We start from the raw sequence: 16,998 nt of genomic DNA, 5'->3' as shown, positions 1-16,998 counted from the left end.
GAGCAGCGGGTACTCACGCTTTCTCTCTTCTCTTTAAGATCGGAGCACAGTGCTACCTGGAGTGCTCAGCCCTCACGCAGAAAGGCCTTAAAACTGTCTTCGACGAAGCGATCCTCACCATTTTCCACCCCAAAAAGAAGAAGAAGCGTTGCGCAAAGTGCCACAGCTGCTGCACCGTTGTGTGAAGTCACTCGGAAGGAAAAGCGAGACGAGTTCAATGAAACCAAGCAGGTTAGAAGGGCAATGAAGGTCACACGCAACTGAAATGGGGAACATGACCAGAAAGGGGTCCTTTTTACCCAAAGAAGAGCCCTCCGTTCTGTGAAACCTCCAAGCTGTATCACACTAGGCCAATTTATGTCTATGTGCTTTCCTAATCCTCCAGAGCTGTACGCAGCCTGTCGCAGGCTGCACTGAGCCAATATAAACCAGGATGCCTGCTCCTGCTTGAGTCTTCACCTTAGGAATAAGGGGAAGGTGCTGTATGGAAAAAAAACACAGAATTAAAGGTGGTAAAGAAACAAGAGAAACTCTATTTGTGGCCTTAAACAAGGATTGATCAAAATTAGGAACTTAAAGTACTTAGGAATTGAATCTGAATTGACTGAAAGCACATGGAGATCTGTAAATTTCTAATATGTAAGATATACACTATAGGTAGGATGTACTTTTAAATTACTTTTCTTATAAGACTCACTAGTTCAGGATATACTTTAGTTTGTTCAATCTACATGAAAGTAAAGGTGGAGCGATTACAGTTTGTTTTCACTTAACAGTGAAATTTCACAGTGTCCGTATGTCGCTTCATCCAAGCTACCAAAATGGATCAACATTTACCTCCAGACTTAAGGAATGTTCATACAACAAAAAAAATGCAAATAACTGTAGTTTTACAGGCGAATGTTCAGGCTGAGCCATGTTTCCATAAGCTGAGAGAGGAAGACCAGAGCTAGTGAAAACCTATTGCATTAACATACTGAAACAGAACTTCTGCCACCAAATAATATTGTCCCAGACATGAAACACCAGTGTGGAAGAACCTCCGTTCTGCTCTAGGAACCAGAGAGAGTCGCATTGCAATGGCAACTGAAAATTTACTGTGTAGAGCAGCTGGATTTCCACATCTCACCCAGGAGACAAAAATAACAAAAACCAAAAAAGCCAAAGGTCATGCTGATTTCAAGGGTTTTGAGGCGATCCGATTGTCTTCAATTCAAAACAAAACAAACAAAAAGCAGCTTTCTTGTAAAGTAAATTGACTCTAGTCCTTCCCACCTCATCTTCCCCCACCATTCGTTATTTCTTCTTTTGTTCCCATTTCTCCATCTTCGTTACTATTTGAGAGGCAGGGCGGCGGTGGTCCTCAGCGGTGAATTACCGACCCAGCGCTCGCTCGCTCGGCGCAGTCAGCGCCTTCGGCAGGGCCCGGAACGAGCGCTGCGCGCGGGTGCGCGCGAGGGGACACACAGGACGCAATGCCCGATCCGAGCTCCTCCTTTTACTCTAGCACAATTTTTCTTTATCGTGGGCACCAGTATAAACTAAATCAGACACCCCAAAATACTCCCAAGCAGACCCCAACACAGTCATGTTTTATGCCACTGTCTCGTCGCTGTTACCCAGCAGACTTTCCCTAACCACCTCTTCCCGCTGCACGCTAGCACGGATGAAAAGTCACGGTAAATCGAAGATATACAAAAGCAAGATTTCATTTACTGTTGGCATTCATTGTGCATATTCTACATCTAGTTTCATTACATCCTAGACGTTTTGCTTCAAATAGCTGGACCCGTAGAGCAGAGCTCAGAGTGAGGACAGGGCTGGAGTCAGGAGAAGGAGTTAATGTCGTGCCACAGAGCCGCACTGCCGTCCCCACGCGCCGCAGCGAGTATTCACACAGCTGGGACGCGGGCAGCCAGCTCAACTATAACGAGTATAAAGAAATCAGAGGAGCATGAGGAAGACTAGGAGTGGACTACATGCATAAAAAAAAAATGTAAATAGGTAAAATGTTGATTTGCAACCTGACTATTGTTAAATCCACTGAAACAACAACAACAAAAAAAGCTTCCAGCAGATTTCAGAGAAAAGAGTCAGAGTTTCACTGTACTGCCATTTACTTCAGTGGAAATAAAACAGGACAAATATTTGTTGCATTTGATTCAGGTTGTTGTGGAGTGCTAGCACATATACAAGTCTCTGGGTAAAGTAAGTGAAGCCTGTTTTAGCTGAAGTGCAATGAAAACGCTCAGGTTGGAGCTGATGGATATTCTTAGAGCTTCACAAAATGAAGAGGAAATAAAAATCGAGACTGACAGCTGAGCTTATCATAAAATAATGAGCACATTGAAAAAGTGCAATATAGCAATCCCGGCATGCATCAGAGAAAGCCACAAATAATCAAATGACATTTTTGTGTGCCGCCTAGTATCACGGGTGCCTATTAATACTAATGGTATGGCATAGGATAGGCACATTAAATCAGAAATGAACTAGGCAGTTATAGCATTAATATAACTGCATTAGTTTGAGGAAAATTAGTGAAAAAAACACACTGTGATGTAGAAGCTAAAATGCTACCATCCTAATATATTAAGCTACAGAACCCTGAACGAATCACTGCATAGCTTTGAAAGCAGATAGAAAAGTATTATTATGCATACATAATGTTAAGGCAAAGCAGGCTTTTCCCTGCACTTGCAAAGTCAAGCGTATCAAGTATGTGAGGCAGTAAAACTGCAAGTTTTTCGAGTCGATGGTGACCAAAATTTGACATTTGGGCGCTGCAAGGGTGTGTGGTTAAAATCCACTGAGAAACAGCCTCTGCACTCCATTTATTTTTAATTTTGCTGCCAACAGAAATAAGTGTTTTAAAAATGGACATCATTAATGCAGGTCCCCCAAACGTTATTCTGGTGTTCGGCTACGTACACACACTTATCCATGCAACGTGGCATTTATTCAAGGATCTGCCCTTTTACACTGTTGTCTTGGGAAGGGAGAAATAGCACAGGCTAATAGGCTTTAGAAATATATTGTAAGCAGACTTACGGAGATTCATTGACTATCTGGCAGATCATACCTAATACCTTTTCTAAGAACCAACAGATGGTGTGCGAACAGGCAGCAAAGCTTATTTTCAAAAATATCAAAACAGCAGGCACAGTGCAAGCACAGGCATAAGGCAAGATGGAGAAACTTCAAGTTATTTTTAAGCACCTTTAGTAACAAGAAAATCAGTAAATGTTTGCCAGGTGAAAGGAGCTGGGTTTTCTCACTGTGAGGTTAGCTGGAAATCAGACCCTGATTCCATCTTCAAAGGAACAGAGTTAGAGTTGTAAAGGGTATAAACCCTTCCAGGAACCTATCTGGCAATGTCTCCTTAATGCAACCAATGTCAAAGCCTTTCGTGACAGGGCTGCCTACCATTCATAACTTAAAAAATAATAATAATCCGCTAGAGCCTAGAAAATCCATCTCCCTTGGCCGCTTCTGAAACCTTAATGCTCTATCAGGATTTGTTAGCCTTAATTAGGAGTTTCAAATAGATGGAGATCCAAAAAGGTTTTCATACAGACTCCCGCATGGAATACCAACACATTGGAGACTGGTTATTGCACTAAAACAGCCTACAGAAATCACTCCCCACTGGATCATTGTGAAAACACCACTTGTGCCATATCACCGCTTCTTGACCTGAACGACAGTCCACAAAGACCTCCACAGTTCACTGTGCCTCACAGGGCTCAGGAAAGATTGGGAGAGCATAGAAACAAGGATCCAGCCCTATAGAGGTCCATCAAGGACCAATTTGCTCAAGCAGGTATAGACCCCATGTACATGCATCCTCCAGGTGCAGCAGGGAGCAGTCTTCAAGCTGAGAAGCTCACCTTGGTTGTCCAAGGTGGCAAACCCTCTCAGATCCTCTCTGCCCTTTAAATACCCACTGTCACTGTAGCACGTAGCTCCTGAAGAACAGTCTATCACATAGAACTAAAGGAATCAAGGAACTAAATGCTTTTGTATCCCATTGCTTGAACTAAGCCGACTTCAGTGACACTGGCATGAGGCGAATCTTTCCATTGACGTACACAAGCGCTGGACCTGATGCTGACTTTCTGCACCATTAATAAGCCAGGAGAGAGCCTGACGCAAAGGGTTAGCACAGCCAAGATAGGAACATCCTGTTGCTGCCAGAACTGCAGAAATCCTGTGGAGGCCAGCAAGACAACCAAAACAATCATTTCAACAGCATTCATCGATATTTCTCACTTTTTTTTTTCTCTTTTAAAGCACTGAGCACAGCTTCAGTTGAAAATAAACAAAGACTTAAATATAGCACTACATCTTAATGTGTAATAAAATTATTTTGAAGACATTTATTAAGGAACCAGATTATGGCAGCCTTCCCCATACTGCAGAGAATCTTGCTTTGCAAGGAATTATTATCTCCAACCTCCTCATGACTCCAACAATCCCACTGGCGCCAAGTAAAATTAGGGAGCCTGAACAGGGCCTCTGGTGATCCGTCCATGTACTTAGTCTGCAACAAAATCTCTTCTAGCCCCTTTAGTGACAATGCTGAGCTGCGTCCCCCAAAAGAGCAGTGATTTCCCATTCCCAGCATGCTGTACAAACCACCTGGCATTGCCCAGCACCACAATCTGTCAGATATCTGCAAACTCTAAAGCAGCATAGTGGAGAAGAAACAAGTGATGAACTGGGAAAGAAGTCAAGCCTTGAGCATGTCACCACCCAAACCAAGTGCAATTCCCCAGAAACAATCATTGCAATACAACTCCAGGCAAGGAGCTAAACCCCACACACACCTCGGGGATAGGCAAATCTCTGCCATATGCACAGGGGAAGTTTCACACCTGGCAATTGTCCGTTGATGAAGATGTATGGGCTTCATTTCCCATTGAATGAAAGCTGTCAAGATCTCATCCAAGATACTGTTCCATGATTCCAGAGATACAACTTGAGAACCCTTTGAAGGAGCTTGGAAAAGGTTGCAGAAATGCTTGCAAATAATTTCTACCACTGTCTCCCCTCATCACACCCAGGCTTGTACGTAGCAAGCAACACAGTGGCCAATTACACTGACAGTGTGTGTCTAGCAGGTGTGTTTTCACTGGGCAAGCTGCTGCTTTCTAACAAAAATGGCATGAAAGATGCCTCCTTGCTTATGTAGCTTATTTGTTGCATGTAGCCCATGCCCTCTTTTTCAGCTTTATTTCCACACAGTAAGCACATCTTCATTCCCAGTATTGAAACTTCATCCGTATTAAAACTAAATTGTAATGGAATCAGTTCATCTCAAGCTGAGTTTGTTTGAAAGCTCATGTGCTTTCTCCACCAGAGCAATGCAACATATGCTGACGTTGGCCCATGGACCATTTGTTCAATAAATAGGTAGAATACAGGAATAAGGCTGCACATTCTTTGCTCTCTGTATTTTCTTTTTCCCTAAAAAGAATTTGTAATACGTTTCATGCTGCTTAAAGAAAGAAACCTGAAAATAACAGAAGGTTTTCTTGGTTTACAACTCTAGCAGGAATGGAGGAGCATCTGCTGTGTCAGAGCAACCTATTGCAGATGATTTCTAGACACATTTTTATTCCATGTAAAAATGAAGACAAAATCCTTATAATAAATACTAACTTCCCTTGTAGGGAATAAAGGCCCTCTGAAGGTAGGAAAAAAGTCTCCCACTGATTTCAGTAATGGCTTGTGATCTAAATTCTACTCACCTAGCAAAACAAGACATGAACAGAAACATTTTTGCATCAAGAAGGTGGAGCAAAAGCACTGATGAGGAGTAATGAATGCAACAGCAAAATAGCATCTATGCTCCTGCTTTGGGGGACTGCCATAAAATCAGTGCCCAGAGCCACAGTCAGTCAGTTTGATCCTAAAAGTTAAATTTAATTTTAAGATATTAAGGGGACTCTCATAACTATCATGAAAAAAACTTTAAATTCTACTTTGTAGTTTCAGTTAAAACTTTCAGAAACAGGAACAAAGATATATTTTTCCTGGGCAAGTCTAGGAATCCCAACGCAATAGTGAAAAGAATCAGAACATGAACCTCATAACTGGAAAATGAGCTCACAAAGACACACATCACAGAGAAATAACCAAAAATTGTATGAATTCCTGTCAATGGCAGAAAATCTCTTTCACTTTGAAACTATCTGTTAACAAGACTAGACTCTGAGGATGATCTCTCCTCTCTTCTGGAATGTACAGACCATAATGCAGTGTCTGGCTGCCTCTTCTAGCTATAATTTTAGGGCAACATTTCTAAAAATGCTGTATGTTGGCTTCATTTTGATTCTCATGGAGACAATGGAAAATTTTGATGGGGTCCACGTGTGACTAATGTGGAAAGCATTTGAGAATTTCTTTGTTAAGTTTCCTCCTCTTCTTCCCTATTATTCTGGCTGTCCAAGCTCTGAGCATTGAGCCAGCTCCAAGAATGTTTTATACCTTTTGGCTGCCGGTTGTTGACTTCCAGCAGACGTTAGGCATCTGGAGACTTCGCTGATCTGAGCTTTATCTCGGGCTTTGGAGACTGGATTTGTAAGTTCTGGTTCCAACCACTACTGAGGCTGAAGATGAAAACAATTATACTAACAGTGTAATATTCAAAGAGGAACAGGCATCTCTTCCGAGTTTGACACCGTATCGGTGTCACTTAATTTCATCTCATCCCATGTGGAATGGCAGCATTCAGGATGCCAGATCTAAATTTGTATTTGATTTTTGACAAGTATCAGTTTGAGCTCCCACTAATACCAGCTCTGATGAATTTGGAGTCAACAGCTGTCACCAGTCTACGGTATCCAGGTATCCCAACACAACAGCTAATAGTACTGAAAGCGCATAGAAATTTTTGCCTGAAGTCTATCAAAGCAGTCGGGGTTTAAGCCGTATCCGTAGCAGGCCTGTCCTGGCGGCTCTCCCAGCACTTCCCTGAAACAGCATTACAGACCTGCCAGGCACAGAACTGCTCTAGCCCGTGTGGGTATCGGGCAAGTGGGGCAAACGAGACCAAACTTTCCCCAAACTTGTAAATATTAACTCATTAATAAGCAATAACATGAAACTATGCAAAAGAGGAAAGACGCTGGCAACGTCTTCTTTGCTCATGAGCAGAAGTGACCTCGGGTGGCGAGCCTCGGTGGGCAGGTGGGAACTGCTGCAGAGCAGGGCGCAGCGCGGCCGCCGCGCTGCCCCGCCAGGACGGCGCAAGCCCGGCACGCGGGCTCGGAGCTGCCCCCGTGGAGTCACGCCAGGATGCCCGGGGCTCGGCAGCACCTTGCAGACTGGGAGGGCACCAAGGAGGGAGGCTGCCAGCGAGGAGCAGGGAGGCGGACCTCCACTGGTCGCCAAGTGCAAGGATAACTGAATCCAGTTTTACCTGTTATGATGTTGATGCACTTGTTAAATACAAGCATTTCACCGCAAAGAGACTCCCTGCTTCCCTGAGAACACAAAGACGAGAAAATTTCTTTCTTTTCTTTTTTCCTAGTATTTCAACAGTACTTAATTAACCGTGAAACAAGTAATCCTAATGGAGTTTGTTTGCGAAGCAAATGTCATGACCTCAGCACAAATCAGGACCTAACATATCATCAGTCAGTTCTTACCAGGTTAAGAAGAGAGTCATTTACTTCAATTCATAAGAGCAATTAAATTTTTCCTCTCTTAAAAATTTTAACGTGCAATATTTCTGGAATATGGGGCTGATGAAACCAAAGGATTAGTACTAGAAAGTTGTGCCTGACCTTTGAGTGGCATGTGTTTTTTTTCTTAAGATGAACCAAATCTTCAAAATTCACATCAAAGCAATAAAATTTCAAACCACAGAATCGCAGTTTTCCAGCAATTATGTTTTTCTATTAAAAAAAAAAAATCATGTAAACGGTATTAGTTTTCTATTTACAGCACATGATTCTGTACTCTTTTGCTTATCCTCTTTTAAACATGTAATTATTGTATATTATAACTGCACATTAATATCCTCTATTGTACATAGTTTATTTTAACAAAATAAATGTGTTACTAAGTATTTTGACAGCATCATTTGGAGAAGGTGTGCTGCTCTATTTATTTGCCGAGATGCGAATCGCTTACGTCTTGCAAGACATTTCATCTAGGAAAAACAGGCACAAACACGTTGGATTGCTTTGAGATAGTCCGGGAACCATCTGCACCTTCCAGCATCCCCTGAACAACGTAAGAAGTTGAACAAGAGGTGACAATGTAGAGGTCTGCTCAGGCTCAGATGTGCTCCTACAGGGAAACTGCTGCTTAGCCAAATCCTCCACAGCCCAGAAACACGGGAACGTGGAAGCGCGGGGACCTGCCGGTGCAATTCCCTCTGGGCACTCAGCCTACGGCCCACTCGTGTCCCAGGGTGTCCATCAACGCATGCTTGGAGAACTTTAGTCTCCACTCTCCAATAGCATTAAGATAGTTGGTTTGTTGTTCCTTCAGATACAACATTGCTCTTTATTAAAAAAAAGGGGGGAGGGGTACTGAGCATTACTGGCTGAGGTCTCCAGCTGATATCACAGCTCTGTAAAAAGATTTTTTTTTTTTGAGTGAATATTTAAAGGCTTTTAGAGAAGAGCCAGTTTGAGGCAGCCTAGGAGACACTGGAGCTCTCTTGGTAAAGCAGTTAGGGAAAGCATTAGCCCAAGCACTAGAAGTTTTGCAGGTAGTTTGTTACTCACTGACAAACCTTACACATGAGTAATAAAACCCTCCAACACTTACTGATAGCGAGGAGGCTGATGAGTTATGTAACCTTCAGCCTGGCAGGCAGGGCAGGGGGAGGCTGGAAAGGAAGTGAAATGCTTGAAGGGCTAAAGAAATGACATGAGAAAAGACAGTCCTGAAGTGCTGGACTGGAATCAAGAATATGACTGGCTCTGTTCAAAACAGAGATCTTGGGTTTTTTTTTTGTTTGTTTTTTTTGTTTTTTTTTTTTTAATGAAAAAAAAGTTGCCTTTGTTACCCAGCTTTTCCCTTCCACTGATTTCAAGGCCAGAAGTAATCATATCGACTGGTTAGTCTGGTCTTCAGATTAAGACCATAAATTCCATCATTGCAGAATGGAGCCCCTAATGCTGACTAGCATAAAGGAAACTTCATCAGAGAGAGGCTCTCTTCAGACGTGCCAGGCTCCCCCAGCTCGTGAACCTCGGCAGGCTTAGTCAGCCTCTCCTAGGGGAGCTTGTTGTTCTCAGAGCAAAGGGCTGCAAAAGTCTGTTCCTGAAAAAATAAAGGCATTGCAGCCCAATTCCCCAGCTACTATAAACAAATACATCCCAGGAGGAGTCAGAACTACTCACAAGAGCAGAGCGTGCGGCCTAGAATGAACTTTATTTACCTACCCCTGGAGGAAGCTGGCATTAGTCACCAGACTTATTAAGGCCAGATCACATCCTGGAAGAAGCAGCGTGAAGGACAGGTACATCTGTGGTTAATAACTAGGTGCCGAGTGCATCTTCCAGAGCCGAAAGTCCCTAAACCGCTGCCTGCTAAAGCCGAGTGGCTATGACTTGGGAAGGACACCTCTGCACAGGCTCTGATGCCTACCCATTTCCTTGAGCATCTGCTACTAGCCGCTGTCTGGGACAGGATACTGAGCTAGACGGCCCTTTGCTCTGACCCAGTACGACAGTTCCTATGTTTTTACGGGAGTACAATGAGAACGGGAGGGAGCTGCCTATCCCACCCTCCAAAAAGCAAGCCAGTGAATGCAGGAAACACTTGTCCAGAGCCTCTTCCTGCCCTCCCTCTCACTGCAAGTAATTCGCCTTTGAAGACAAGGTGAAATACGCTCCTGGCTGATTTCTGACACGCTCAGCCTGGCTGAATGCAACATCTGCTGAAAAGGAAGAGGAGGAGTTGAACCTTAAGACCCAGTGGACCTCCAGTGGGAGTGAAAGCCCTATCATCATTTCCAGCGTCCAGAAGAGAAGGAGAGGCATGAAGAAATCCACCGATTTGCTACTGCTTATCCGGATGGTTACGGCAGAGCCAAGACCTGAGTTTGAGTCACTCAACCCCTCTCCATATCTGCACCTTCCCCTTTCCAAACAGGTAGACATATGTCTCCCTACTTTCACAGAAAGCCACTTGCTGCAACAAGTATTTCAAGCCAGCGGTTGCAGGTCTGTGAGTGGTTCAACAGCAAGGCTTCGTGAAGCAGGCAGAGCCTCTCTAGTCCCTGCTTTGCAAAGACAATTCTCCCAGGGAAGTCAAGTTCCCCTTATACATCTAGAGTAAAATTTCTTTCGCTTGTTTTGGGGTAGTAAAAGTGGAGCCAGATTAAGTGTGTAAGGGTAAATTGCACTTTTAAGAGGTTCACGTTGCAATTTGTTAGGATTCTTGATTGGTGCTTGTGGTCGGTGTCCAGGTGAATGTGATAACTAACGTGCCACAAAAAAAGCACTGGAGGTTTCCTTGGGAGAGGTAATATTTAAGGTTTGATTGCTTCTGTGACAAATGCTCCTTGCAAATCTGTGCAACACAGAAGGAAGGGCCGTTCAATTGCTTGGATAGGTGGGAAGGTGAGGTTTAAATCAGCGGCATTCAGGAGCCCCCTGAAGAGACGAAGGCAGCCTCAAAAGGAGTCTTCCTGCCCCTTGCACCACATGGGCTATTTTGATTGCCCACAAATTTTGACTTGGACATAACATCATAGCTGCAGCATAAAAGAATGCGGAAGCCAGAAGACTTCAGGTGCTGAAATTGGTGGGAATTTAACAGAATGACTCTGTAGGGTAAAATCTTCTGAAAAGACCCTCTATTTGCAAATTAGTAGCAGCAGGAATGAAGTTGGGTCCTGAAACTTAATGTGGTGCGCTCTACTTGTAGGAATCCAGTAGAGCTCAATGAAGAGGGATGTTAAGTGAAATGGGCTGGTGGTCCCTGGCATTTGCTGTACTTCTGCCACCCACAGCAAACCAGCAGCATCTCCATTCACTTTTGCTCTTCTCCTTAAAAGATCATGTAGAAGTGTTAGCCTGGTTTCAGGCAATGTCTTCTTCCCACTCCTCCTCCTCCTCCCAGTCTGGGTGTTGCCACATCAGTCAAAACCTTCCTTCACACCCGGCAGTGTTTTCTTCTGGATAAGTTTCTACTGCCTTGCTGTATCTGGGTACAGCCCATATTTCCTGCTGGCTGCAAAGGAAGGAAGTTTGCCACTTTCTAACCCTACTCCTAGTCCTGGGACCACAGCACAGTTGGACTCTGTGAAGGAAATTCAGTGAAGGAAATGACTTCACATCAGCATCGAGGAGATATTTTGCAGGTGTTCACCTCTCTAGCAAAGAGTTTGTAGCAGCTTATACGTATTCCGAATGAGAAGCCTCTATGCATAAATAAAGAGGGACACATTGCTTTAAATTGCTCTCTTACTATGATTTTTGGGTTTATTAAGGACACAGAAAATAATTTGCAGGTTTCCAATGATAGCTGTGATTCCAGTAAGAACAATAACAAGACTGGAGAGATTGAGAGAGACAACCTGACACAAAATGCGAGGACTTTTAAAAAGGTGCTTTGAATCACCATCAGCAGAAAACTGCTACTGCTGCTGCTTAATACAGCAGCTTCCATCCAGGAGCTCCAAAATCACCTCCTTCCTACCCAGCCACAAAGGAGCTTTCACAATTCCACACCCAAAAAAGCTACAGCAACTAAAACTTTACAGTTTAAATGGAAAAAAAAAAGAAAAAAAAAGAGAAAAAGCTGTCTCAATGAGGACAGGACACTTGCAGAAATTTCAAGGATGCATCCCTGGAAACTAAGGAGATTACTTCAGAGGAAAAGGTACTTAATCAGGTGGAAATGCAGGTGTTGATACTGTTTGAGCAGGAACCCCCTCCTCACAGCTATCTGAGAAGCTGTCTTTGTGTTACAGGCTGCTCAGAGCCTTCCTTATTTGGCAAAATTTTCGTGATTTCCTAAAATTCCCACATTGTTCAGGAGAGAGAAATCAGGGATGAACAAGGATCTGTCCTCCTCCACCTGGGAACTGGGGGACAAGGCACTTACGCGGCTGTGGTCACTGGGGGACCATCACAGCAGCTCCCACGTGTCCCCTAGTTTATAAATAGTGGGTCTGGGAAGGTGTGAACCATCCTTCAACCTGTCTGCTGTCTTCCCTGTCCTGGGACTGCCAAACACACAACTCCACAGCTTTCCTGAGGGCATTTCTGGCTCTTGTCTGGCTCTCAGTGCATGTTTCCTTCTGAAGAGCAGGCGTCCATGGAGCTGAGCAGCACAGGGAAGTGTAGAAACATCCTACATGTCCCCCTTTTTCCTGACACCTCAGCCAGGCCTCACTGAAGCCCAACCATGGCTGCTGCAGTTTGGATCGATCCCCCTTTAGCTCTGGAAATGGTCGAGAGAGACCATTCCGCAGGCTGTGCAGAGTCTCTAATTTTACATGAAGTCAGATGCTCTCTAATCCCTAGACAGAAGCAGGACGAGAAGAAAAGTAGTTTTGATTTTACAGACTTAATGCATTTCTCTCTTTTTAAGGAATCTTCTCTTGTAAGACACAAATTTTTCAACATAATAGCTCCAATTAAATCACTGAAATGTGCTTAACTGCAAGTCCACAGATACTAAGCAAAACACTTGATCATGAGCTTAAGAACCTAAGCCTGAATCGAGGCTTAGGTTGCATTCATCCTAATTTCAAGGCTGTGATTTCAATACCCAATTTCCATTTCATTGGCCTTAAGGCCTTTTCTTTGATGGCTACTGACAGATTAAGAAGAAGTGATAGGGAGCGGGGAATGTTGCTTTTCACATTCACATTCCTGGAAAGGTGTTAAAAACTGAAAGGAACGAAGAGGTTGTTACACAGACCGTAAGGCCTTTGTACCTCATTTCCACCTCTCTGTGACTGGCTAGACTATGTGCATTTTGTGCCTGAAGAAAAGTCACATATTGCAAAATGCCTGTAAGGAAAGGAAACTGAAATGCATTCTTTTTTTTTTTTTTCCAAAGGATTTGCTGTTGCAAGCCTGTATACTACACCCCTACATCAGCAATGCTTTAAACAGCAGGAAAGGGAGAAGCAAGTAAGCCTCATCTGCCCCAAAGAGTCAGCAATTAGGAGCGTTAGATTTATGGATCAAATTCTGGACTGGCTTACACCCTCTGTAATGCAGGGGTATAAAGCCAGGGTAGAATTTGGTCCGTCCTAGCCAGACCTGGGAAAGGAGAGCTCAGGCGGTCTCGCATTCAGTAGTCGCTGTGGAACAGACGTCGCAGTCGCAGCGGATGGCCACTGGGTACGTGTAAAACGGGTCCACGTTGGGGGCACATTTAGGCAGCTTCACTGTCACCATCTTGGTCTCGTTGTAGGTGCAAACACGATGGTAAGCCTCAATGTAAGGTGGCTCCAGGACTGGCTTCTGCAGAGAAACGTGACATCAGGCAAGAAGGAAGAAAAAACATCCAGTGTCTCAGTACCTTGAAGGCGATTCAGTACAAACACAGGAGCCACCGGCTCAAGATGGAAAAGATTATGGAAACAGTTCTTATGTTGTACCCTTAAACACCTGCTTCTTGAGACCCTGCCACCAGGGGAGTGGGTGTACGTGCATGCGCATGCTTGTTTAAAGCATCAAGTTCCAATCAAGGCTGCCTGAAGGAAGACAAAAGCCTAGCCAAAAAGCTGGGGTTTAGCAGAATGCTAGTGTTTCGACCAAACGCACACGCTTGCCAAAAGCAGCTGCTTCCTTCCAAAAGCATTGACTTCCCACCAAAGAGAACGCTTGCAGCTGGAAACCCTTCTGCTTGTACAGGCTGCCCCAAGACAAGCGGTGCGTCCAAGTGCCAAATGGCTGGGGCTTTTCTGCCAGGCCAGTCTTCCCAGTCAGACCGCACGTCCCACTGGGAATGCACGCAAACAGTACCAGCAGCGAAGGCAGCAGTTTGACCTTAGGCAGCAGGAGAAAACAGGAGCCTGAAGGCCCTGAAACCCACACTCCCATGCATTAGCACAGCAGCATTACTTCTCGTGAAAAGTGAGTTTTTGCTTGACAAAAGCCCCCTTTCTCCGAAAACTCCAAGGAGGGGCAAGACAGACAGGAATGGGAGCCGCTATAATCCTTTCCCTTGCACAGATGTGGAACAGCATAAGGTAACACAGCCAGGAGGTGTTATAATCTTTTTTCCCACTCTGTGCTATGTAAAGGGCCTACCCTGGGGACAGAGAACAAGGATGGAGGAAAAAAATAGAGGCAATGTCCCAGCAGAGAGCTATCCAGACACCCTTCCTCTTACCAACCCCCCATCCGCACACATCACAGCCCTTTCTGGAGGGTGAGAGCTGGCACACAGGCCACAACTCCTCCTCCTCTGCTCAACTACGGAGAGCCCCTGCCTTTACGTGGGCAAAATCCCTCCGGAGTCGCTGCGAGTTTCCCTGAATACATCAGTCTGGGTCAGACCCCCTGAGCGTTTCAGTGAAAGACAGACAAAGCGACTCAGAAACTTGTTCTCTGAAGCGCGTGCAGACTTACTTATGCTCTTTCTTGCTCCTTTTCCTCACCCCGAAACTAGCTGCTTTGTGTTTATACAGGGCTGTGATTTAAAACAGGGCCAAATTAGAAACCAGACATTATCTTTGGGATTTGCTTTTCAGAACAAAATATATTACCCATCAATTGGGAGCTCCATCTTAATCTCAAAGGAATTTTCTTCCAGTAAAGTAATAAAGGCCTCCTCTCCTTAAGTGTTTAAGCTGTAAGAGGCTTTCAAATTGCATAATAGGAGTATTACATAAGCGCTTCTTTAATATTGCCACATGATGCACATCCTTCTCCGAGAAGTGGAAGTCGGGAGGGAGGGACGTACAGAAAAGTGCTCAGCCGCTGGCAGCAGCAATGAGGTGGTCGCCAAGGGGGACACGGCCCTCATCTTCGTTCGCACCTCTGGAGAGCCCCACATCCTCTCACCATTACTGCTGTTCGTGATTGCCACAGCTGCAGCTCTGGGATATGAAACCAGGTCCCATCTCACCCCCAGGTGCTGCACACACATGCATGGGGCAGACAGTGGGTCCCTGGAGAAGTTCTCTGGAGGAACAGGGATGTGGCAGTTACCCGGCGGGGTGCCGAGGAAGCCTGTGACAGAGCCAGGAACCCAACAAGGGAGCAGAGCCCGACCACAGGGCCACCTTCCCAGCCGCTTCATAGGTAGCTGCAAGTTTTAAGGGATATCGCTCCCCACAGGAGTTAGTGTCAACTGCCACCCTCACCCCCACGTCCTGGGCAATCCTCACCTCCCACGTGTGGCAGCGGCCCCAGCAAGCGTCCGTGGTGATGCGCAGCCCCTTGCAGCCAGGCTTCTTGGCCAGGAAGGTGAACTCCCGCACAGCACAGCCGATGAATGTGCGCAGGTTGATGCCAGAGGTCCTCAGGGCACTGAGGCAGCCCACCAGCAGCAGGAGAGGCAGAGCGCCCATCACCATATGCTGGAGCTTCATCCTGAGGCAGAAAGGAGGCAAGCGGGGAGTTGTGAGAGGTGGCATCTCTTTGCCCACGAGAGGGGCACATCTAAGAACAAGGGGTCACCTACTCCCAACAGGTCTTAGTGAGAAGGTCTGTAAGGGAAAGCAGCATCCTGCAGGCTCTGCCCACAGGGCAGTGGGGTTTGCACAGAGGCGAGAAAGCCATTTGCAGACAGATTCTGCAAGTTTACTGCACAACACATGCCTTCCTCCAGTCCCATGTGGGTTGTCCTGAGCTCTGGTTGGCCTCTCTGAGTCAGCACACCTTGTCGGTCTCTGTCAGGACTGGCCCAGGTAGGGGCAGCCTGGAGGGCATCACGCACACTTGCGGGGAGCTGGTAGGTTCCCTATTTTGCCACACGAGGAGAAAGAAGCTGCAGCTCCGTCCATTTAGCAGCATTAGGCCTGAAGATGTCAGCTGCACTTTGATGAGGGCATCTGATCCTGGATTTCTCCCACTTACCTTTTAACCTAAATTAGGAGCCAGCTACCACTGAGTTCACACTGTAATCTCTGGAGAGAGATAAGCACCTCCAAAGACTGATTCAGATACTGAAGTTACCATTTCCAATACCTTGAGTACTAGACTGATGCTGGGTCATTTCCAGGGCTGCAGCCAGAGAGGTGAAAGCAATGTCAAGTTTCTCTCTGGCACACACCACCCTCCCAGCAGGCTCAGACCCAGCCACAGCTGCTAAGCCATGAATGGAGCCAGTTAGACAAGGAGAGACATGGCCAAGATGACCAGAAAGGGTTTAAATTTCTCACACTTTCAAGCAGTCCACCACTGGCCAAGTCCCTCCGATATTTGCTGTCTTTCTATTTTAAACCTTTGATGAAGAAGGCAACTAGTGTCTCTGGCACAACTTTCTCTGTCAAAAGAAAAGAGACGGAAAGTAACTGAAGCCCTAAGCCACAAGATCACTCTACACCTCACATATTTGCATGGCATTTAAAAAGGTCCATATAGAAACCCCAGACTTGACATTTAACTTGGAGAGATCAGCTACTGAATTTAGCACATAGACTTCTGTGCTTTGGGCTGTGTTCTTAGTTGATAGGTTTAAGTCAAATGAGCTTAGCCCCCCTTTTGCTTGACTGACATTTGTGTCTCTAAGCTTCTGTTAACCCAAACTCTTAATTTTGATAAACCAGAGTACCAGAGTTTTAGATCAGTACATGGAGCTTGCTGCAGTGAGCCTTTCACATACATGGCCATGCATATGCTATAGTCTCACACATGATTAAATGAGCGTTATGTTTACATATGAGCTTCAGAGTAGAAAAATAAAACACTAAAAATCCCTATTTTTAATAACAAGCTTTTGTGACTAAAAGAGACAAACTTCAGAACAAATTAAACACTTATTCTTTGCCATTTTAGCAAAATCCACTGCTTTGTTCATGAGCAGGAGCCATGACACAGACTCAACACAGAAACATAC

The 16,998-nt window shown here is 45.1% G+C and overlaps 2 protein-coding genes across 2 annotated transcripts in view; one reads left to right on the top strand and one right to left on the bottom strand.

Moving 5' to 3' along the window:
- Window positions 1-8,091, top strand: part of RHOJ (ras homolog family member J) — a 59,116-nt gene extending 51,025 nt beyond the window's left edge. Inside the window, exon 5 of the mRNA XM_062577272.1 lies at window positions 39-8,091. Coding sequence (XP_062433256.1) covers window positions 39-185 — 147 coding nt within the window. The 3' untranslated portion in view covers window positions 186-8,091. The remainder of the gene's footprint in view (window positions 1-38) is intronic.
- A 5,171-nt stretch (window positions 8,092-13,262) lies between these two features.
- Window positions 13,263-15,529, bottom strand: GPHB5 (glycoprotein hormone subunit beta 5). The gene is made up of 2 exons (XM_062577827.1): window positions 15,326-15,529; window positions 13,263-13,451 (listed from the first exon to the last, which is right to left on the bottom strand). The coding sequence occupies exons 1-2, from the start codon at window positions 15,527-15,529 to the stop codon at window positions 13,263-13,265; spliced, it is 393 nt and encodes a 130-aa protein (XP_062433811.1).
- Between the last annotated feature and the right edge of the window lie 1,469 nt (window positions 15,530-16,998).

Source organism: Rhea pennata, chromosome 5 (assembly GCF_028389875.1).
Source record: "Rhea pennata isolate bPtePen1 chromosome 5, bPtePen1.pri, whole genome shotgun sequence".
Taxonomy (NCBI): domain Eukaryota; kingdom Metazoa; phylum Chordata; class Aves; order Rheiformes; family Rheidae; genus Rhea; species Rhea pennata.
The sequence above is the reverse complement of the archived record's forward strand: the minus strand, read 5'-3'. Positions and strand labels throughout refer to the sequence as shown.

Coding starts and splice junctions, on each gene's coding strand:
- GPHB5 (XM_062577827.1), bottom strand. CDS start 15,529: ATGAAGCTCCAGCATATGGTGATGGGCGCTCTGCCTCTCCTGCTGCTG. Junction 13,452..15,325: donor GCCGCTGCCACACGTGGGAG/GTGAGGATTGCC, acceptor GTTTCTCTGCAG/AAGCCAGTCCTGGAGCCACC.